The following is a 23,130-nucleotide window of genomic DNA, read 5'->3' as shown; positions in this document are numbered from 1 at the left end:
CGTCTGTGTTGACAGTGGTGCTTCCAGGCTGACAAGGTGGCCTTGTCAGCAGTGGGGGAACCTTTGCAATTCAGCCTCCAGTCTCAGCCTGTTCTTCCTTTGAGCAAAGTCACATCTGCTGAGCCATCTCTTTGCCAAGCCACAAAGACGGAAAAAGATCCCAGAGCTGACTGATTCTGTCCCAGGACAACCAGGGTAAAATGAGAGTTATTCTTCATCGAGGAGAGCATGGCAGCCCTTTCCAGTGTTCTTGTCTGGAGAATCCATGGACAGAGAAGTTTGGCAGGCTACAGTCCGTGAGGTCAGAGAGTCAAACATGAGTGATCAACTAAGTGCAGCATTCTCCTTCATCACAATGACAACTCACCTGTCAACAGTACATAACCACCGTCTGGTATGTTGTTTTAACCTCATCTCTCAGACAAAAACAGACTGAGCCTCAGACAGTGAGTGATGTTCACACAGCTCGGGAAGAATAAAAACAGCTCTGCGCCTAGCTCTCTGCATAAGCCCAGCTTCTGGCCAGTAGATTCTATGGTTTGTAACCATTCCCAGGAATACCTGGGCACTGAGGCAGGAAGGATTATACAGGGAAACAGAAAGGAAATCATGGGATGCTCCTAGAAGCAGAGATGAGACTACTTTAATTTCAAGAACTTCCACAAAACAAAGGTGAGGGAGGTCAAGGAAACACAAGTCAAACCCTCTCGAGGAGGTCTGTATTTAAGTTGGGGGAAGGAGCTCAAATTTTAGGCACTGAATAATGTTAGTAAACACCTCAAACAATTAGCAAAAGGCTAGCAGTCACACAGAGAAGGCAATGGCAACCCACTCCAGTACTCTTGCCTGGAAAATCCCATGGACGGAGGAGCCTGTAGGCTGCAGTCCATGAGGTCGCTAAGAGTCGGACACAACGGAGTGACTTCACTTTCACTTTTCACTTTCATGCATTGGAGAAGAAAATGGCAACCCACTCCAGTGTTCCTGCCTGGAGAATCCCAGGGACAGGGGAGCCTGGTGGGCTGCCGTCTCTGGGGTCGCAGAGTCAGACACGACTGAAGCGACTTAGCAACAGCAGCAGCAGCAACTGTCAAACAGCTAAAACTCCCTCAATGCTCAAAATCTACATTCCATGAAAAGTAGAAAAATAGTCATACAAACTTCTAACTTTTCAGCCAGAACTCAAGAGAACAGACAACCAAAGCTGCTCTGGCAGATGAAGGTAGATACTGAAGACAGATCAGGAAGCCAAACTTCTCATCCCACAGAAAACAAGACAATCACTCACCTCAAAGAAAAATCACTGTCTGAACATGAGAAGACACACACAATACACAAAGGTTCTGTAATGCATCCACACAAGTACACTGCTCCTTGAAATTTAAAGAAAAAATTTATTGAAGATCTGAAAAACAATTTCTAAAAGATTAACTTTTCCAGAAAACTGTAGCTACACAATGCATTGCGTCTATCATGTTAAAACGTGCATTAGACACAAATACAAAAACCATGAAACAAGCCACCGTTCTTCAACAATCTGAGCAAAGATAAAATGCCTAAGGAACAACATGGATGGATGACTCGCAAAGGATGGGATCTTTACTTTAAGCACCATAAAAAAAAAGGGGGGAGCACAAATGTATGAGTGTTCAGTTATATACACTGAATTGAACCTTTGGCACTAGTAATCAGAGCATTCTGTCATATAGCATTAACACATATTATAAAAGTGCGTAGTGTCAAAGGAATAGAAACCACCAGCGTTCAAAAGCAGCTTTGTCAACTAAGCAATAAAACGCTCTACAGTATGTCTCTCTGTTGTCCATCACTGAATACACTGGTAGCAACTTTGAAATGAAAAAAAGGAAAGAAAAAAGGAGCTGTAACTCCTTTTATTTTCTCTGTTTAAAATCAAACAGAAAACAAACATCAATTTTGTTATACACGAACATTTCCAAAGTACATTGTACAAGAGAAGGACTAAGAAACAAAAAGGTGTTTACAGAGATCAAACGTGGGTGGGTGCACGCGCCTCACACAGCTTTCCGATGGTACTCAGGGGGAGCCACTTCATAATCACTGGCACTAAACAAAGTTGCAGAGTTCTTTGCCAGGTATCTAAAAATGAAATGTTATTCATTACAAGTATGAAAAAGAATTGTATTTTGATCCTATTTTGATCTTATCAATTACATACAGAAGCCACACAAAGCACTTTAAAATACATATCACAACCATTTAATTACAACTCAGATAAATAGGGTTACATACCAGACAACAATGCATAAAAAAGATGGAAGTCTAGAATTACTCCCCTTATTTCAAAGAAGCAAAAAACAGGAGTCACAAGAATACCAACCTGAGTGCTTGGGACCACCCTTAACAGGTGTCATTACCCTGAAAGAGTTAACAGCTAGGGTGTCTTCTTTAGCTCTTTGAAATCCATAATATTAGATTCAGAAGTTGACAAGTAAATCTCAACTTGAAAGTAACACCATAAAAATCAAAGGGCCCTAAAATGTCAAGTAGTAGAGCACTTTTATTTCATAAAGAAATTGGAGGGAGAGAATATTCATCACTGGTAGAGCAAAGACTATAAAAGCTAGGTAATTTCCAAGTTCACACTGATTTTAAAATTATTATACAATACATGGCGCCATTTTAGGAAAATTAAAAAACTTTCCTTCTCCCAATACTATGTCCAAGAAATAACTCACTGTTAAGCATAATACTTATTTTTCCAAATCTTTTCCAAAGACTGAAAATGTTTCTCTACAAAAAAAGAGGATCATACCAAACTCAACTGCAATCTAATTTTTTTAAATTGACATACCTTGGACATCTTTCTTGATCAGTATATGTAAACCTACCTTTATCCATGAATAGCAATTTAATAAACATGCTTGGAGATCTTTGTGCATATAAAGTATTTCTATAGGACAAGTTCCCAGAAGCCTAACTGCTGGTCATTTAAAATGTTTATATATATTACCAAAGTGCCCTCCGGAAAACTGTAAAAATCAGGATTGCACTTTCCATTTTCCCAAAAATATAAGCCATCCCTAGTTCATCCCCAAAATAACAAGAGACATTTTAACTATGCTAAACATATATTGTTTTACTTTATTTCTATTATAGTATCTACAGTGCCAATCTATCGAGACTAATTTGCAGTACACTAAAATAAATTCATGTTTTTAACTTCAAGCATTAATTTTTAGACTTACTTTAGGAAGTCGTGAAGATAATTCAGTAATAAAGCAAGACTCTTCTCATCCAGAGGTGTATACGCCAACATTGCTCCAATTCGTACTATTTAAAAAGAATGCAGTCAAAGTTACACCCAAGGTAGCATTATGAGCATATACTTTATTATGTGAGCAAATGCAACCATCACTAATTTCCTTAAGACATATGATTTTACAAACTGACTTTAGATTTTAATATATATGAAACAGAAGTTCAAATTGGAATTAAACAGTCTTTTAGAATGTTATTTTATGTTACCCCTTAATATAAATCAGGAAAGACAAAAATATCAAAGGCTCCAGGCGAGAAAGTAGAACTATTTTCTAAAAGGGATCATTACCAAAGAGTCTCAGGAGATGTGGCGCCCCGTACACCTGGGACATGGGGGCATCAGGGTGGTCCGCAAGGATCTCGGCGTACTGCGGCCTCTCAAATTTGTAGAGCAGCTGAGTGCCCAGCATCACATTGAAGTACTCCTTTATCCCGGCCACAACCTCATTGACTGCATACTCCCTGACAAGGGAACCAAAGTACATACCTTCAGAGCAGGTCACTGAATGAACTGAGAGATGAAGATTCAGTCAGCAAACATGAGGGTAAGAAGTTAAATGCTAAACCAATGACAATGAACCTCTGCTAAACAGAGAGAGATTTAATAAGAGGTAAGAAATCAATCTGAAAAAACAAACCACTGGTGAGCACACTACAACACACAGGTTAGGGATGGATTTTAGTTTTCACATTTTCAAACAGTTGTGTTTTAAATGGTTATATACACAGTTACATAGATTAGCTTCTTCAATGTCACCTGGAACATTTACTGACTTGGCCCTTTAATAAATGTCTACCAGCTAAACCTTATGTCTAAGCAATGAAATTCTATTTTGCTAGTTTCTGATGGTATTGTTTTAAAGTACATGTTTCAGATAATTGATTCAGAAATAATGTTTTAAATGTCTTTGGTATACTTCAAAGATGTGTGTATTTTCTTACTTATTATCTGTGTTTCCTCGAGATTTCTTGTAATTTGCATAATCCTCTAGAATGGAATCCACATTCTTCTTGGCAGGAAGATAGAAGAGCTTTGAAAACAAAAATACACTTGAATATTAACATTCTTTTTCAAAGAAAAAGTACACTGGCGAAGTTTTAATGCAATAAAAGATCACCTGATAGTATTACCAAAAAGAAAAGGACACTGTTCAGCACTTAAAAACACGGATCATGTGGCAGAGGAACTAAAAATTTAATTTAATTCAACAGCCAAATGTAGCTAGTGACTGCCACACTGGACAGATACACTCTATGTGGAGTACACCTGCACATAAATTCACCTCTGACGTGCTATCAAGTCACCATGTATCATTCTGCCTGTAACACTTAGCTTAACACACTCTTTATCTTCACATCAAGGTTGGGTCCCAGTGTTACATTAAACGTCAAAACTAAAACACAAAAAGCTGCCAAGTGGGAGAACAGAGCTAAACCTTTAGCTTCAGAGTCAGATCAAGACTCAAAGTCCACATATTGCACAGCCTATGACTGATGCCTATCCCACACAGTCCTCATTTCTCCCCTACCCCTGGTTGTGCTATTTTAAGAAACTGATTCTTCTGTCCTACAGAGTGCCTCACTCTGGACTTTGGTGGCTGTACCGTTGTGATGTTACACACATACCTCACAACGTCCCTCTTTCCTGTACACTTGTAATTAAAACCTAGGAGCTTGATCAGATTCAGGTTCTTTTGGAAATCACAAATACCTGCAGAAGCAGTTGTGTGCTTCCTATTTCCACGCAGCACTATATGTGACGATGTCCCACTTTCAATGATATTAAACAAGAAATAATATGGTTCTTTTTTAAATCCATTTTCAGAATGATGTATTCATGTCCTAGCCACTGCCAACAGTTATCTAAACCTCTGTAAAAGTAACTGTAAACGCATAGTCTTTTGTACACGTACCTTGCTTATTCCTCTCCCAGTCCTTTTTGATAATCAAAGTGCTCAGCCTAGTCCCTGAATTAAAAATCCCATCAGTCATACCTTCGATGTCCAAGTCTACAGCCTTTTCCTTTAGAAAAAAAATTTTACACTAGCAAGACCATTATCATATAGATTACAATCTATCTAACACCAGGTTACCTGTTTTTGCCGGGTAATTAAGTCCCAGTCATCAACAAGCCATGGCTTCAGTTCTTCAGGAATCTTGACTTTAACTTCAACTCTGCTCATAAATGTTTCTTCCTAAACAAAAAGGAATAGTACTAAACACCGTTCTTTCTAGCTCAAGAGCCAGCCACCCTAAGAGTTTTCTAAAAGCTTTTCTGAACCTTTAGAGGCACTTGGAATAAATTCTTTACGCAAACGGACAACTGGAACTGTCACTTGGAAACAGTAAAATGAATTAAGATCATACAGCTAACTCCTGGGAGAAAAGAATCTTGATAGTCTACTTGATGCTTTTTCATGTGAACGCTTTTTTTTTTAAAGCAAAATTTCCCTTCTTTTATAAATGACCTCTCCAACTTAATGTATTTTAGTCTTTTCAAAACTTATTCATTTCGAATAGCCACATCTTCAATGAAGCCCAAACACGACTCTCTTAAACTTCTCTTTTCAAATTCGTAACTCGAGATTATAAATATAATAAATTAGACATTTAATTCACTTATGTAAAAATCCTAAACTATTATACCCACACACATACACGTGTAACTGATAGGCTTTCTTGGCATTTTTCTGTGGGTTTATTAAATCAGTAAATCAATTTAATGTGACCTAGTAAGTCAATTCAATCTTAATACCAAAGAACTATTTAGTCTTATACAAGAACACAGGGCTTAAAACAAACATGTGATGAGTTAGGGATAAAACCTGAAGGAATACATCTAGTGCAACACATGAAATAAAGATGTATACAAATATATCCTTTATCTAAAAAATAATATTTTCACTTCAGTAATTAAAAGAAATCTGTATGCAGGTCAGGAAGCAACAGTTAGAACTGGACATGGAACAACAGACTGGTTCCAAATAGGAAAAGGAGTACGTCAAGGCTGTATATTGTCACCCTGCTTATTTAACTTATATGCAGAGTACATTATGAGAAACGATGGACTGGAAGAAGCACAAGCTGGAATCAAGATTGCCGGGAGAAATATCAATAACCTCAGATATGCAAATGACACCACCCTTATGGCAGAATGTGAAGAGGAACTAAAGAGCCTCTTGATGAAAGTGAAAGAGGAGAGTGAAAAAGTTGGCTTAAAGCTCAACATTCAGAAAATGAAGATAATGGCATCCGGTCCCATCACTTCATGGGAAATAGATGGGGAAACAGTGAAAACAATGTCAGACTTTATTTTGGGGGGCTCCAAAATCACTGCAGATGGTGATTGCAGCCATGAAATTAAAAGATGCTTACTCCTTGGAAGAAAAGTTATGACCAACCTAGATAGTATATTCAAAAGCAGAGACATTACTCTGCCGACTAAGGTCCATCTAGTCAAGGCTATGGTTTTTCCTGTGGTCATGTATGGATGTGAGAGTTGGACTGTGAAGAAGGCTGTGCGCCGAAGAATTGATGCTTTTGAACTGTGGTCTTGGAGAAGACTCTTGAGAGTCCCTTGGACTGCAAGGAGATCCAACCAATCCATTCTGAAGGAGATCAGCCCTGGGATTTCTTTGGAAGGAATGATGCTAAAGCTGAAACTCCAGTACTTTGGCCACCTCATGCGAAGAGTTGACTCATTGGAAAAGACTGTGATGCTGGGAGGGATTGGGGGCAGGAGGAGAAGGGGACGACAGAGGATGAGATGGCTGGATGGCATCACGGACTCGATGGACGTTGAGTCTGAGTGAACTCCGGGAGTTGGTGATGGACACGGAGGCCTGGCATGCTGTGATTTATGGGGTCGCAAAGAGTCGGACACGACTGAGCGACTGAACTGAACTGATAGCAATGCTTCTGAGTCAAAAGTTCTATGACTATTTTATCCGTATTGTAACAGGACAGACTAAAAATTCTAACATGCAATTATTAACATAAATGTAAGGAAAGACTCACATTTTCAACAGTAGGGTCTACTCGAGCCCTTTTCTTGCGAGGAGGCTGAGGTGTCTCACTAGTGCTGCCACCATCTCCATTTCCAGGTGCTGTAAAATTTTGGGGGTACGGAAGGGAAATTGTTGGCTTAATGAGTAACTCTTTACTCCTTGACCCTTCCATTACATAGATGTTACTTAAATCTACATTGAATAATCAGATTCCTACCAAAAATATACCTCTTATGAACAGCTCATCTAGTACAAAGCAATATTTAATATTACCATCTATTTTTAAAATATAGTTATCTCAGGGTCAGTCATTAAAAAACACAAATAGAATAAATGCTTATGTTTTTCCACAGTAGAAAGAATGTCAGTTCCCTATGGCTATGTACCTAACTCTGTAACACTGCTGTGACTCATGAGACCATCAACATATGCTTACTCTAAAACTTGGTGACTTAAAATTTAACAATGAATTCAAAATGCAAATGTTACAAAGGCAGATTAATTAACTCAGACAGTTAATATACTTACTCTTCTGTTTGTTCTTTTTTGTCTTCCTGAAGGGAAAAAAGAAAAAAAGCTAATTATCACTATTGTCTCTGATTTAAATTCCCTTCTACCAGATTGAGTCCATAGAGAAATACTGCCTTAATGTTAAGATCAGGCAGCGATCTTTGCCTGATCTTATTTCTTGCATATTCTTATTTACTACTCAAGACTCAAGGACTTTTTTACTGATAGTTGGCTCAATCCACATCTCCCTCTAGACAGCAGAAAAATCAAAACCATATCATAAGATCTTCTCCCAGGGTTTTATTATTTATGTCTATTAGTAAGTTTATAGCATGTAAATTATATTAAAAAGAATCTGCTTCATAAGACTATTAGTTCAACAAACACAAAAAACTCCAAAGATTAAAATATTTTCCCCAATTACTTTAGAACCAGCATAATTTGACGTTAGACTTATTATGTTTCACACCAATGCATTATTCCACTCTCACTGGTCAAACTGTTTCACTTTATTTCTTCTCAAAACTACATTCCTTTGTTTACAACACTAAACACTCTGCTCATCCATAGAACAAAGCCTGTGTCTAGACTATTATGTCTAACAGTAATTTATCTCATGGCTATTTATGTATGCACCAACAGTGAATTACTAATCCTGACATAATATCTAATTATTTCTGGAACACAAGGAAAAAATTTATAAAGCCATGATTATAGATTATGCCTGGAGGGACCATCACATTACACCTGAATGTGTTTGCTTTTCTACAGTTTTAATATTTATAAATGTTAACTACCTGTGTTTACTCTTAAGTTTTCCAAAGATCAACATCATGGAAATATGTTACTACTTATTAACAAATGAAGCTATGAATCAATCTCAAATAGTAATCCTTGCCAAATCAATCAATTATCTTACCAAATCCATTAATCCTTGCCTAATTATCTTCTTACCCCCCCAAATAAAACTGCAAACATTTCAAAATGCATAGTTATCTTCAATACTGTCTTTAATTTTTAGGTAGTAAAGTCACACTAGTTAAGGTCTAAAAGCAATAGGAAAAATACTGAAAAAGCAAATCTAACCCTCAAATCTCAAAACTTGTGTCTTGAGAATCCAATGCTAATGCTTGTAAAAGAAAAACACATTATAGGCACACGTCTGTTCTAACTTGAATGACTGTAAGGGAATTCCCTGGTGGTTCACTTGTTAAGACTCTGCACTTCAACTGCACAAGGCAGGAGTTTTGCCACCCAGTATGGCCAAAAAAGTAAAGATTAAACAAAGGAGGGGTTGTGTATGTACTTAATGCCACCCAACTGTACACTTAAAAATGAGTTAAGTGGCAAAAAAAAAATTTCTAAGGAAAATGAAGGAATCAATATGTAATCAATATATAGTTTCAATAACCCAACGCCAATGAGGTTATCACTGGCATTTTTCAAATCACAACAATGTTCCAGTTTCCACTTTCAATAAATTCTAAGTGTATCAAGCTTGAATTTCACAGTGTGTAAAATTAAAACAAAGAGCTTCTTACACTTCAACATTTTTCTGTTGTAGCCCAGCAGTCTTCTTTCCAGGGGCAGCCCCTCGCATCTTCCCCTCTGCATACTGCTCCCTTCAAAAATAATTTCAAAGATATATCATCATAAAATATTTATATAGAATAAATTGATACCTTGATTCCATTTTGAAATTTATATTCAAATTGAAGTTCCAAGGCTATACATATTCTGGTACAAAATTTTTATTAACAAGTTGGACAAAGAGAACACATTTACAAAAATCAATTTAAGAAAGAAAAGAGTAAAAAGGCTACAAAAGGCCTCTCTGATCACTTGAGATCAAAATCGTAACAGCAGCTGACAGATATTATGAATCATTTTAAAAGCAGGCAGCCAACATGATTTCTATTGTGGATTCCATTTCCATAAACTAACTTACAGGCATGTCTCCTATTTATGTGGCAAACAAACTTACTGATTGGCTTTCTGAAGCTCTCTTTGTTTCTGCAAATTGGTATCCACATACTTGAGTACTCTGCTTTCTGGAACCCATTCATCCCAACTGAAAAAGAGAAAAGTTAAAATATCATTCAAAAATATTTCATTAGTATTCAGACTGTTCTACAATTTTTTCTTTTAAATCCAAGAGGCAAGAGTTTGGACTTCTCTGAACTAAGGTGATGAACTGGCATTACAAATCCATTCTCAACTAGACTGAAAGTCTAGAGAAAATGTTTTATAAAATGGTAATATAAACATTCTCAGAAGCAATAAATACCCCAAATCCAAAGTGCCAGAGTCCAAAGGATTATCCAAATCGTTTGTTTAAAATGGCATAAGAGTACAGCATATTAAAATAGCATATAACCTAAGAGCCCCTAAGTAATTATCCTTGCAGAATAAAGGCACCTGAAAAACTTTTTTAAAAAAAGCACAGGGATCCATAAGATGACTTCTTAAAGAACTAAAACCAGCTGGTTCTCTCCAATACAAAATTTCAGAACTCACTGTGCCTTAGTTTCACCTGTATAATGGGGATAAACATTATCTATCTCACAGGACTGTTAAGAGAATTAAATAATAGATATAAAACACTTGAGAGTTTTGACGCATAGAAGATAAACACTCAAGCTCCATGAGACCCATACTAGGAGGTCTACAAAACTCAATACCACCTACATCAACTCACTTAAGACTAAAGTGTTACAATGGTTATCACTCACTCACAAATAATTTACCAATTTCCAAGGCAAAACCTTCTTGGCTTTCTAAACATCAAAAGGTAGTACCAACCACTCTCTTAAAAAATATCTAGTTGCTAAAGCATTCTGCCAGTCAGAAAAGCTTCAAAACAAGATTCAAAAAAAATTTTATTTTGATATTAAACTGACTTATACTGTGTTAATTACTATACAGCAAACTGATTCTATAATAGATTATACACACACACTCCTTTCATTATCTTTTCCATTATGGTTTATCATGAGATATTGAATATAGTTTCCTGTGCTATACAGTAGGATCTTGTTCAAAACAATACTTCTGATGTGGCTTTTTTCCCCAAAGAGAAAAAGACAGGGTATTTCCTAGGCAGTGCTGAACTTTTTGTGCAAAGTAATTTTTTTCCTCCTGCTGATGGAGCTCCTTTAGTGACACAATTAGGCTGTATCCTCAAAGTCTTTATTTAATGATTTCCCACCTTTGACCTCTTATGTAAGGTAGCCAAAAGAATAATAAATAATAAAAAGCAACCCTCAACATGATTTCCTAGAGAAAACTTTAAAACATGCATTTACCTAGAGGTCAGGAAGGGGTGGTGGTGTACTGAGGGAGCTCCTTCAGGAACAGGAAAAAGGGCTACAATATCCTCACGTGTCTTCAAAGTTTTTTCAGAGCGCCTGGGCCTCACAGCACTTCTGATACAGACAGCATAGTACAAAGTAATCTCAGTAACTAGGTGTAGAATTCTGCTTATGCTTTATTAAGATTTACTTACAAATGGAATATTTAAATGTCTGTGTCAATAAATCGAGTATCTACTGTGCTTTTGAAGAAGGATATATTTACTGAAGTTTGAGAAAATTCCAATTTGAAGACTGGGCTTTCATTGTAGTCTTTTCTAAAAGTATGGCATCTTATAAACCATTTTCAAAATGAGGATCTTATTCCTCCTACTACTTATATCTGTTCCAATTCTCTCTACAGGGAGTTAGCAAACTTTTATTTACTAGGAAGTTCCACAGGAGAACCTTGAAAATTCCTTTCTTCTCATAAAAAATGCATCTAAATAAGGACATTGATCTAAAAACCAAAGTCCATTTCAGAGTTTCTTTTAAATGCCAGGCGCTGAAAACAGTTGCTGACCCACAGGAAAATGAAATGATGTCTTTTGCTCTGAGGAACATCACTATTGGGGTATAACTGAAGGCCAAACATCCAGAAATTTTTCCATACAGCTCAAACAAAAGAATTTCAGAACTTTCTAAAGGTAGTTTGTCATTAATTCCCAAAGTCACAATGATCCATGGCATTAACTTACACAGCACTAAATAAAAAACATTCTGTACAGATTTAAAGGCAACCTCTAAATAGTTATTAAGGATCAATATAACAAATCCCATAGATTTATCTACATACCAAGACAACTACAAAAAACACATCCTCTACAAAGATACAAAAAACTATGCAGCCTATCATTTATTTGTTACTAGATACTATAACAGGAAAAAACATTTTCAGGCAATACTATCAAAAAATACAAGCTTTTTATGTACTTCCACAATGTAAGTTGGAAATGTAACTTAAAACCCAGTCTTGAAGTTGTACACATCTACACGGAATTTAACAGAAAATACTATACGTGAAAGAGTTAAGCACAAAAGTTGTGTTCACAGTTATTAAGATGTAATCCTAAATTACTTTTAGGATTAAAAATACCTGGGGATGGGGCACAGACCTAGTCCATGAATCTGCTATTTGTTTTTCTTTTATTTCCTTTAAAGTTCCCATTCATGACGTGCATAAATATTTGCTTTCCTATACAGAATTAAGATTTTCATGATATCTAATACACTCTCAATTTTACCATAGTATTTTTATATAAAACATGAGTGTAATGAAAGACACAGTTTCAACATTTTTTTTAAAAGGAAAGAGCAAGCTGTAAAGTAATGGAGCTCCAGAAGATAAATGTTCCTGGATATTTGAATCAATTTAGTATTAATCCTAAAATTCCATTTAAAATCAGAGACAAGTTTACTTCTGTAAGACCAAAGGGATTAAAAGCTCACAGAGTCACTTTAAGTTACTATATTACTGTCATTATGAGGAATATTTTAATTATTAACTGGAAGAAAAACCAACTTATTGAATGTGCTTCTATACATTTTAGATTTCCACTTTTCTACAGTTATACTAATGGAACAAAAGACAAAAAAATCTGATACTATTTCTTAGCTAGAACTATCTTGTGAAAAAAATCTTCTAACTAATAAAATTAACTGAGTTGGTCACTAGCTAAGGGACTGTGTGAAATATCACAGAAACAGAGTCAGTCAATGTAAAAAAAAAAACCTTCCAAAACAAGAATATACATCAAATCAGATGGCATGGCTGAGCTGACGTAAAGTTTAAAAAAAAAAAAAAACTCTAAGAACTACTCTTTTTGGCAGTGCTATCCTTGAAGGACAAAACACCATTAGCAAAATTAAAAGGCTCTCAGAGTAAATATTACAAGCTATTCAATTTCAGATGACCATTATTTCTACTATTGCAGGCAGGAATCCCTCAGAAGAAATGGAGTAGCCATCATGGTCAACAAGAGTCCGAAATGCAGTACTTGGATGCAATCTCAAAAACAACAGAATGATCTCTGTTCATTTCCAAGGCAAACCCATTCAATACCACAGTAATCCAAGTCTATGCCCCAACCAGTAATGCTGAAGAAGCTGAAGTTGAACGGTTCTATGAAGACCTACAAGACCTTTTAGAACTAACACCCAAAAAAGATGTCCTTTTCATTATAGGGGACTGGAATGCAAAAGTAGGAAGTCAAGAAACACCTGGAGTAACAGGCAAATTTGGCCTTGGAATGTGGAATGAAGCAGGGCAAAGACTAATAGAGCTTTGCCAAGAAAATGCACTGGTCATAGCAAACAACCTCTTCCAACAACACAAGAGAAGACTCTACACATGGACATTACCAGATGGTCAACACCGAAATCAGAGTGATTATATTCTTTGCAGCCAAAGATGGAGAAGCTCTATACAGTCAACAAAAACAAGACCAGGAGCTGACTGTGGCTCAGATCATGAACTCCTTATTGCCAAATTCAGACTTAAATTGAAGAAAGTAGGCACCACTAGACCATTCAGGTATGACCTAAATCAAATCCCTTATGATTATACAGTGGAAGTGAGAAATTGATTTAAGGGACTAGATCTGATAGAGTGCCTGATGAACTATGGAATGAGGTTTGTGACACTGTACAGGAAACAGGGATCAAAACCACCCCCATGGAAAAGAAATGCAAGAAAGCAAAATGGCTGTCTGGGGAGGCCTTACAAATAACTGAAGAGAAGAGAGGCGAAAAGCAAAGGAGAAAAGTAAAGATACAAGCATCTGAATGTAGAGTTCCAAAGAATAGCAAGAAGACATAAGAAAGCCTTCCTCAGTGATCAATGCAAAGAAATAGAGGAAAAGAACAGAATGGGAAAGACTAGAGATCTCTTCAAGAAAATTAGAGATGCCAAGGTAACATTTCATGCAAAGATGGGCTTGATAAAGGACAGAAATGGTACAGACCTAACAGAAGCAGAAGATATTAAGAAGCGGTGGCAAGAATATATAGAAGAACTGTACAAAAAAGATCTTCATGACCCAGATAATCATGATGGTGTGATCACTCACCTAGAGCCAGACATCCTGGAATGTGAAGTCAAGAGGGCCTTAGAAGCATCACTACAAAGCTAGTGGAGGTGATGGAATTCCAGTTGAGCTATTTCAAATCCAAAAGATGATGCTGTGAAAGTGCTGCACTCAATATGCCAGCACATTTGGAAAACTCAGCAGTGGCCACAGGACTGGAAAAGGTCAGTTTTCATTCCAATCCCAAAGAAAGGCAATGCCAAAGAATGCTCAAACTACCGCACAATTGCACTCATCTCACACGCTAGTAAAGTAATGCTCAAAATTCTCCAAGCCAGGCTTCAGCAATACATGAACCGTGAACTTCCTGATGTTCAAGCTGGTTTTAGAAAAGGCAGAGGAAACAGAGATCAAACTGCCAACATCCACGGGATCATGGAAAAAGCAAGAGAGTTCCAGAAAAACATCTATTTCTGCTTTATTGACTATGCCAAAGCCTTTCACTGTGTGGATCACAATAAACTGTGGAAAATTCTGAGAGAGATGGGAATACCAGACCACCTGACCTGCCTCTTGAGAAATCTGTATGCAGGTCAGGAAGCAACAGTTAGAACTGGACATGGAACAACAGACTGGTTCCAAATAGGAAAAGGAGTACGTCAAGGCTGTCTATTGTCACCCTGCTTATTTAACTTATATGCAGAGTACATCATGTGAAATGCCAGGCTGGATGAAGCACAAGCCTGGAATCAAGATTGCCAAGAGAAATATCAATAACCTCAGATATGCAGATGACACCACCCTTATGGCAGAATGTGAAGAGGAACTAAAGAGCCTCTTGATGAAAGTGAAAGAGGAATGTTGGCTTAAAGCTCAACATTCAGAAAATTAAGATCATGGCATCTGGTCCCAATACTTCATGGGAAATAGATGGGAAAACAGTGGAAACAGTGTCACACTTTATTTTGGGGGGCTCCAAAATCACTGCAGATGCTGACTGCAGCCACAAAATTAAAAGACGCTTACTCTTTGGAAGAAAAGTTATGACCAACCTAGATAGCATATTCAAAAGCAGAGACATTACTTGGCCAACAAAAGTCTGTCTAGTCAAGGTTTTTCCAGTGGTCATGTCTGGATGCGAAGAGTTGGACTGTGAAGAGGGCTGAATGCCGAAGAATTGATGCTTTTGAACTGCGCTGTTGGAGAAGACTCTTGAGAGTCCCTTAGACTGCAAGGAGATCCAACCAGTCCATTCTGAAGATCAGCCTTGGGATTTCTTTGGAAGGAGTGATGCTAAAGCTGAAGCTCCAGTATTTTGGCCACCTCATGAGAAGAGCTGACTCACTGGAAAAGACTCTGATGCTGGGAGGGATTGAGGGTAGGAGGAGAAGGGGACGACAGAGGATGAGATGGCTGGATCGTATCACTGACTCGATAAACATGAGTCTGAGTGAACTCCGGGAGTTGGTGGTGGACAGGGAGGCCTGGCATGCTGTGATTCATGGGGTCACAAAGAGTCAGACACGACTGAGCGACTGAACCGAACTGATTCAATTACAAGCACCAAAAATGAGTCAATTGTCAGATGTGCTCTTTGTGAAATCCAAGAAGAAAGACCCATCACTTACAGAGCTCCACAAGCTGAATATTCTAGAATGTGTTTCAGTCTACAACCACTGTCCATTCCCAGCAACATCAATATATCACTTTTTTGTAAAAAAAAAAAAAAAAAGCTCTTCAGAGTGGAAAAGATTCTGTAATTACATTTCTGTACCTGTGTTAAACCATATGCTAAAAGTGAACCACATGAATTCACTGTTAGTATTTAATTATGCTTTCAAAGTTCAAAACGTGATTTGGTCAATACATCCAACCAAATAAAGCAATTTTTAAATCTTTTCCCCCTTCCTTAGTAGAAAAACCCCAATTAGTTTAGAGTGTAACTGCTTGAAATATCATTTGTAGTCGCTAAGTCTGTTAATAAAAAAAAACCTCAAGCTGCACTAAAATGTACCAAAACTAGAAAATAATCAGGCTAATGACTATTAGACGTTATATCAGAACACAAGAAATAGGCCACAGATTGTAAAACAAAATGGCAGTAAACCCTAATTTCTATTATATTTCAACATACTACAAAGTTCACCTCTGCCCCAGTATGTACTTACAGTAAAACTGTACAAGAATTAAAAAGCACAGGCTTCTATCAGTTTATGACACAAAGCCAACTTGTTAATTATAGATAAAAATTGCTTTTAAAAAATCTAATACTCACTTTTTATTCCAACCACTGTAATGGATGAAGTATTTGACTTGTTTATCCTTTATGGCAACTTTTACACACTGAAAGAAAAAAGAAAAAAATTTATTCAGAAATAATGAAGGAAAAGAAAAAGACTACCTGGGTAATTTTGAACTATCCAACACTGAAGCTCTTTGGTGGCCAAAAGAAACCTAATGAAACTCTTGAAAAGAACACTATTTAAGCCTTTAGACTAGTATTCAAAGTTATACTGCCAAACAGTCATAAAGTCATTTGTTGGGAGTTAGTCCAACAAATCTAAACAACCATAAGCACTGGAGGTAAGTTACCCTAAACCTTAAATCAGTGGGCTAGATAGCTATCCAAGAACAGCTAATGAACGTTGTAGCTGTGCTTTCTCCAAGTCCAGCTAGTCAAAAGCTATATCTGGAGAGACAAATTAAGCTCAAGAAAAATATTTACACCACATTATTTTAAAAGCTCACTAGTTTACATAAGGCAATAAGCTATTCTGCTGATTATCAGCAACTAACAAAGTGACAGATAAAAAACAAACCCTGGGGATCATAGCCCACAAGGCTCCTCTGTCTATGGGAGTCTCCATGGAGGAATACTGGAGTGGGTTGTCATGCCCTTCTCCAGGGGTCTTCTCAACCCAGGGATCAAACCTGTATCTCTTATGTCTCCTGCATTGGCAGGCAGCTTCTTTACTACTAGTCGTACCTGGGAAGCCCCGTGTTCTTCTTAAAAGCAGCCAAACACATTAAAACTGATTAGTGAAGTCATTAACCATGAAAAAGTGATGACTATCTGGTTTTGGATTTTAAAAATTTTTATCAGAGGCAAACCAAGAGAACCACAATAGTTTAAGTTATTCCAATTGCCATTTGAAATCGTACACTAGTGTGTTTCTGCTGCCAGAGCAGAAAAAGTTGCCAGTTTAGAAGAGCCTGCTAGAAGCTAGGTAACAACAGAAACAACATTCAACGACAGAAATGATCACTGGGACATAAAATGCATCCGTAAACTGTATTGGTATTATACCATTAAGATATATGTACACATACGTGAAGTTCTTGACCATCCCATAAATCCAATTTTAGTCATTTTAGAACTTTAAAAACATATACCTATTATGTATTCAAAATAAGTAAAATGGTTAGCAACACTGACACTTCACAACTGTTAAGACTTTTTCACAGACCAAAACTATTCACCAAGAACATACATAGAAATTGCCTTTACCGTTTGTTTTCTTAAAAACAATTGTCAAAATAGTTGACATGGCTTAAATATTTGTGCTAAAAGTTAACAGAAACAAACACTAAAAACATTAATGCATTATCCAATACATTGGTTAAATGTAAAATCAGTTTTTATAACCTCTGCGCAACATTGATACACAGAAAATACCCCAGGATTCAAACTTTGCCAATCTAACAAATAAAAGTTAAATGTACTCATTTGAAATGTTAGCTTTACCCTCCACGTAATTTTACTCAGTGCTTACTCAGCATATTATATTTGCCAATAAAATTGACTTTGGCAGTATTTTCTCATAAGTCATTACCTAACAATGCTATTTTGCTTCCATAGTCAAACCTCTACATTTCCGTTCATTTTCCAACTACTTGCCTTTAGCAGATGGGTAACACGAATGGCAGGATGCTTTATGTGAACCACTGAGCAAGCAGTGAGACAATGATAAGAAAGATGAGAAACTATGAACCTGAAAATCTGCGAAAAAGGTAGCTCTCACTAAAGCTACCTATCACTGAAATCTAATTATCACACCAGTAGTTTCAACTATCAAACCAGTAGTTTCAACTAACTTCTTATATAAAACGGGTTTTGTACCTTTGCTTCATAAAGAAGAGGCCCATGAAAGCACAGCACTCTTTCACCTGTAAAAGGAAAAAACGGGGGAAAAGCACTGTGTTAGTTGTGATTTCTCTTCATATATAAGAATATTCACATCTAGGAGAGCCGTCACCCTTGTACTATGGTGTTCCTCAAACTAATAAGCAAGTGGATAAGGGAATGTATACATCAACGCTTCAGATCAAATTTCAAGACAAAAAACACCTCAGCATTTGATGGAAACAACAATTAATATATCTATTTAAATCATCAAATCATCTATCACCTGCTAAGCAAGTAAAATCTACTATAGCTATCTACTGGCAGGGTTGATTTATTTTTCAATGTACATCTGAGAGTTAAAGAAATTTTAAGTTTAGAACCTTCTGCTCTACCTATTCTATGCTTCCAACCCAGCAAAGAAAGAAAGAACCCAACTGAGGAAAACAATTAATACAAAAGCACAGATGAAACATAAATTCTTGTGCAGTGGTCCACTGACGAACCACTGCCTGATGCTAAGTCTATGCCGAACTTAAGTGGAGACTAGAAACAGGGAAACCAGAGACTTCTCTCAAAGTCAGGAATAAGAACAGAAATAGGAGGTATGAATCAAAGACCGTGAGAAGGACAACTAAGCCAAAGTATAAACAGTTTAAACTTGACTTCCAGCATGGTGGAAGTATTATCCAGAAAAGGAAATAGAGAAGGGGTTTCAGATCAATTCTGGAATAAGTTACAGTAGCTACAGAACACCCAAACTGGAACCATCTAGTGAGCAGTTGAGTACACATATCTGGAGCTCGAGAGAAAGCCACTGCTGAATACTGTGGACAAGAATAAGACCACAGGGACAGAGGAAGAAGGTATAGAGCCTACTCCGAAGCACCAAAGATGGGAGACCGGTGCGCCTAATTTTAGCCTTTCTTTAAAGGCACCCTGACAACAGCCTTACCAGTGTCTCCCTCCTTTTGGTTGCTGCCACCAAAGACAACCACACTGAGGCTAAGGCCCTTTGACCTCCATTCTAGCTACCTATCCCTAATATCTCGCTGAAAAAAATATACATTAAGTTGAGGAATATGACCCAGCAAAACAAGTGCCTAATTTCTCCTGGAAGTGGAAAGACTGTTAATTGGGGAAGGAGCAAACCACTGTCTCACTTTTTCTGAACTTTTCCATCCTTAATCCTTAATAGTATTCAAAATGTAAAGCTAATTTTGCCCAATGCTGTCAAATTCAACAGTGATGAGATTCCAATTCCTCATCCTCTCATTGGTTTTCTTACTAGGAACACTACTCAAATTCCAGCATCAGCCACCCTCCTGACAAGCCAAAAGGTCTTCCCCTCCCCACCCTACCCCCCCACCACACGGGTTAGATGCCCAATAGTTTTTACTTTTTGCTTTAACACTTCAAGTGGAAGAACCAAGTGCAGTGCAGAACAGTCACTGTGCTGAAAAAATGCTTGTAACATATGCTGCACCATTATTTAACAACAGAAATTTTCAAGTTTAAAAGAGAATCGGAAAAAAACTTTCCCATCATTCGTATTTTTACCATCACATTAGCTCAATTCTTCTGCAGTGTTTTAATATAATTCTGCTAGTTCCTACAGAATATTCCTTTCTCCTTACAAGATATTCTCTTCTAAATAACTCAGTCCTGTCCAACTCTTGGCAATCCCATGGACTGTAACCCACCAGGCTCCTCTGTCCATGGAGATTTTCCACAGACAAACACATTGGAGTGGAGCCTTTCCTTCTCCAGGGGAGCATCTCTACCCACGCAGAGAACAGAACCCTCAGCTCTCCCCTTCTCCTCCACTGGCAGATGGATCTCTATCACTAGGGTCACCTGGGAATCCCCAAAATAGTAATTTCTTAAAAGATGGTTATACAAACCAACTTTGACACAGGAGTAGAAAACACGTCTGCAAAGTGCAAAGACTCAGGTAGCTTTCAAACCCATAGCGCTACACTGGCTCCTTTTGCTGTTCAGTCGCTCGGTCGTGTCTGACTCTTTGCGACCCCATGGACTGCAGCACCGTCAGGCTTCCCTGTTCTTCACTATCTCACTATCTCCCAGAGTTTGCGCAAATTCATGTCCACTTACGTCTGTGATGCTATCTAACCAACTCATCCTCCGCCGCCCTCTTCTCCAATTCACTGCTACAGCAGCATATGGATCCTCCCTCACTCTACCATCCTTTCCAGTTTAGAACTAAAGCACTTCCTCCAGAAAGCCATCCTTAACTGTTCCAAGTCTGTGTCGTTTTCCTTTGATGTCCTACAGTGAGGATTAATTTTTTTGTGCAGTGGACCCTTCAGTCTAGTTGTCTTTGGGCCTTTTCTCAGAATGTTTCTACAAACATGTAAAACCGTACTACAAAAGAAACGAACTATATTGAGACAGTTATAAAAACACTTAAAACATCATGTATTATGGTATTATATGAGCTCCTTAATTGATACAATAAACATTTAGCTGCTGATCCAGGAAACTACCACAATTCTGAAACAACGAAAAGCATACATCTGAATGTATCTTCCACAACTTTAATGCTGGGATGTGAAAACATTACAGCTAATACTACTGTGGGAGGGTCTTGTTTTGCTTTTCTGTGGGGGAGGAAATCTACAGTCGTAACTGTAGATTTAATTTTAGTTAAAAAATCGAAAAAAACTTTTTCCTGTCCAAGTACAAGGGGTGTTCTGAATTATAAACACCCTAGATCAAGAATCCTTGCTCTAAAACATCTGATTTTAAAAAAGCAATGCAAGCAATCCACAGTAGTCGTCACGTAGCTTCTCAGAGTGAGAGAAAGCAGGTATTAAGAGTCAGTTACAGGGAAAACACCCGCGGCAATCTTTTAAATATTCCATTCTGTTACAATACGCTTGGGTTTTGCGTGTATGACTCAAAGTAATTCTAACGCACGTCAAAGTTTGAACATCCCCACAATTTTTTGCAGACGTCTCGACATCCGTGGTATCTAACACGTACAACCACAATAATGTGAATGAGGATTTTAAAGTGTTCTTGCTTGCCTCACACAATTTTATATCCACTTTAGTTTACTGTTAAACGTCCACTATATAAATTAACAGATGCAGTAATAGTGAAAATTACAGAGCTGTCTTCCTCTGGAAATCAGGCTCTCTACAGTCAGCCTTCACGTTGATCAGAGACAATAAAACTCAACTTTCAAATCAGTTAATCAATTATTGCAATTAACCAAACCACTGCCGTACTTAAAAGGCTGACATCAAGACAACGGGACTTCACATAAATGAGGTCGTAACACCGCATTAAAGCAGTTTTTCATTACTGCTTTACAAGCCACCGCGCAGCCAGAGCGCGTTCACGTTCCCATAGGACACCGACACTCCGCTTTTCCGAGAGCAAAGGGATGCCTTCGGGCGACACAAAGCCGAGTGAACGCTTGCGCTTTTCCCTCCTGTCCCCACCCACCTCCCCGGGGCCAGCGCCGAAAAACCGGTTCCCGATTGGCGGCGGGCGAAGAAGGGGGCGCTCCTCTGCCCTAAAGCGGCGTCTGCCGCCGCGAGCCGTGGATCCAGGCGCCGGCGGCCATGATGGGCCCGCCATCTTGCAGCGGCCATCTTACAACGCAGTTCTCCCGCCCCGAGACGCGAAGCCAAGCCCCTCCAGCCGCGGCTCCGCGGCTCCACCGCGAGCTACCCACCCGCGGCTGGAGGTCGCCGCGGAGCGCCAACCCTCGGACGCCCACGCGGACGGGAGCCCGAAACGGCCGCCGCCGCCTCCCCTCCCCCACGCCACATCACTTCCCCTAACGGCCGCCATGGCGCGCCCGCCGCCTCCCTACAATAGGCTACTTTCTCCGCGCCCTCTTCCTCTCAACAACAAACACAGCACCAAAGCTGTGCCACGAGGCAACGGCTCCCTCTCGCCTTCTAACGCCTGCCTAACGCTTTCGCCTCCCAAAGTGTTTTTATCCTCACGAAGCACAGAAAAACCTCGCCGCAATGCGCTTTCTCCGCACAAAGCCCTGCCCGCCGCCGCCTGGGGGCACGGCCCTCGCCATCCCCAGTCCCCAAATCTCAACCGTCCCGAGACCGCCTCCCTCTCCGGGCCGTTAGATGCTTTGTCCCCAGGGGATCAAACTCACCCTCCTGGAATTTAGGCTTCGGGTCCTGCTTCGGCGCCATTTATAAAAGATTCACCGCCGCCGCCTCCTCCTTCTCCCACCACCCCTGACTACCGCCCCCTACTCTACCCCACCCAGCTCCGCGTCAGACGCGCCGTCAGGCACCGCCAACTCTACATCCTGGGCCCGATTTGCCAGCGCCCGCAGACCGCCCAGCACCGCGACCGGCCCAACTGTTGCTCCAGCCAACGGCTGCCCGCCGCGCACGCGCCCCTGCGCCCGCGCCGCCCCGGGGCACGCTGGGATTGGTAGTTCCGAGGCGTTGGAGGAGCCGAGGGGCGGGGGCGGGGCGGTGGCCTCCTCCCCTCCCCCACCCCTAACCCCCCTGCCCCACCCCCATCCCCGGGGTTTTTACTTCCTAGATTTGATTTTAAGTTGTTGTCGGAGTGAGGGACAGCCAAGCTTTGCCTAACCCACACAAAAGAAGGGGAAAGACTCAGTTGCGGAGGTCCATGGGCAATGGGCCGCAACGATATGGGCTTGGGAATGGCCAGAGAGAAATGGCGGCCTCTGAAGCCCCTTTTCAGTAGCATGTTGAGCAGTTTCTGCACAGGGAAGCTTCAGGGCCAGCAATCTTGGCCAGAGACGGGGAAGTTCATGGAGTCTGCGTCTGGATGTTTCCTCG

General features: G+C 39.2%; 1 protein-coding gene across 2 annotated transcripts; it reads right to left on the bottom strand.

Annotated features, from left to right (window-relative positions):
* Nucleotides 1–1,374: 1,374 nt before the first annotated feature.
* On the bottom strand, nucleotides 1,375–22,602 carry MORF4L1 (mortality factor 4 like 1). 2 transcript variants are annotated; one of them, XM_052659578.1, is made up of 13 exons: nucleotides 22,467–22,602; nucleotides 18,314–18,360; nucleotides 16,469–16,536; nucleotides 11,123–11,242; nucleotides 9,802–9,888; nucleotides 9,359–9,439; nucleotides 7,836–7,861; nucleotides 7,318–7,406; nucleotides 5,394–5,495; nucleotides 4,243–4,331; nucleotides 3,590–3,762; nucleotides 3,228–3,312; nucleotides 1,375–2,118 (listed from the first exon to the last, which is right to left on the bottom strand). In XM_052659578.1, the coding sequence occupies exons 1-13, from the start codon at nucleotides 22,504–22,506 to the stop codon at nucleotides 2,034–2,036; spliced, it is 1,092 nt and encodes a 363-aa protein (XP_052515538.1). In that variant the 5' UTR covers nucleotides 22,507–22,602; the 3' UTR covers nucleotides 1,375–2,033. The 2 variants fall into 2 exon arrangements, with proteins under 2 accessions (XP_052515538.1, XP_052515539.1); XM_052659579.1 differs by lacking the exon at nucleotides 11,123–11,242 and having other exon boundaries at nucleotides 22,467–22,599.
* Nucleotides 22,603–23,130: the final 528 nt, after the last annotated feature.

This window comes from Budorcas taxicolor, chromosome 21 (genome assembly GCF_023091745.1).
Source record: "Budorcas taxicolor isolate Tak-1 chromosome 21, Takin1.1, whole genome shotgun sequence".
In the NCBI taxonomy this organism is placed as follows: domain Eukaryota; kingdom Metazoa; phylum Chordata; class Mammalia; order Artiodactyla; family Bovidae; genus Budorcas; species Budorcas taxicolor.
This window is presented reverse-complemented; position numbering and strand designations above follow the sequence as displayed.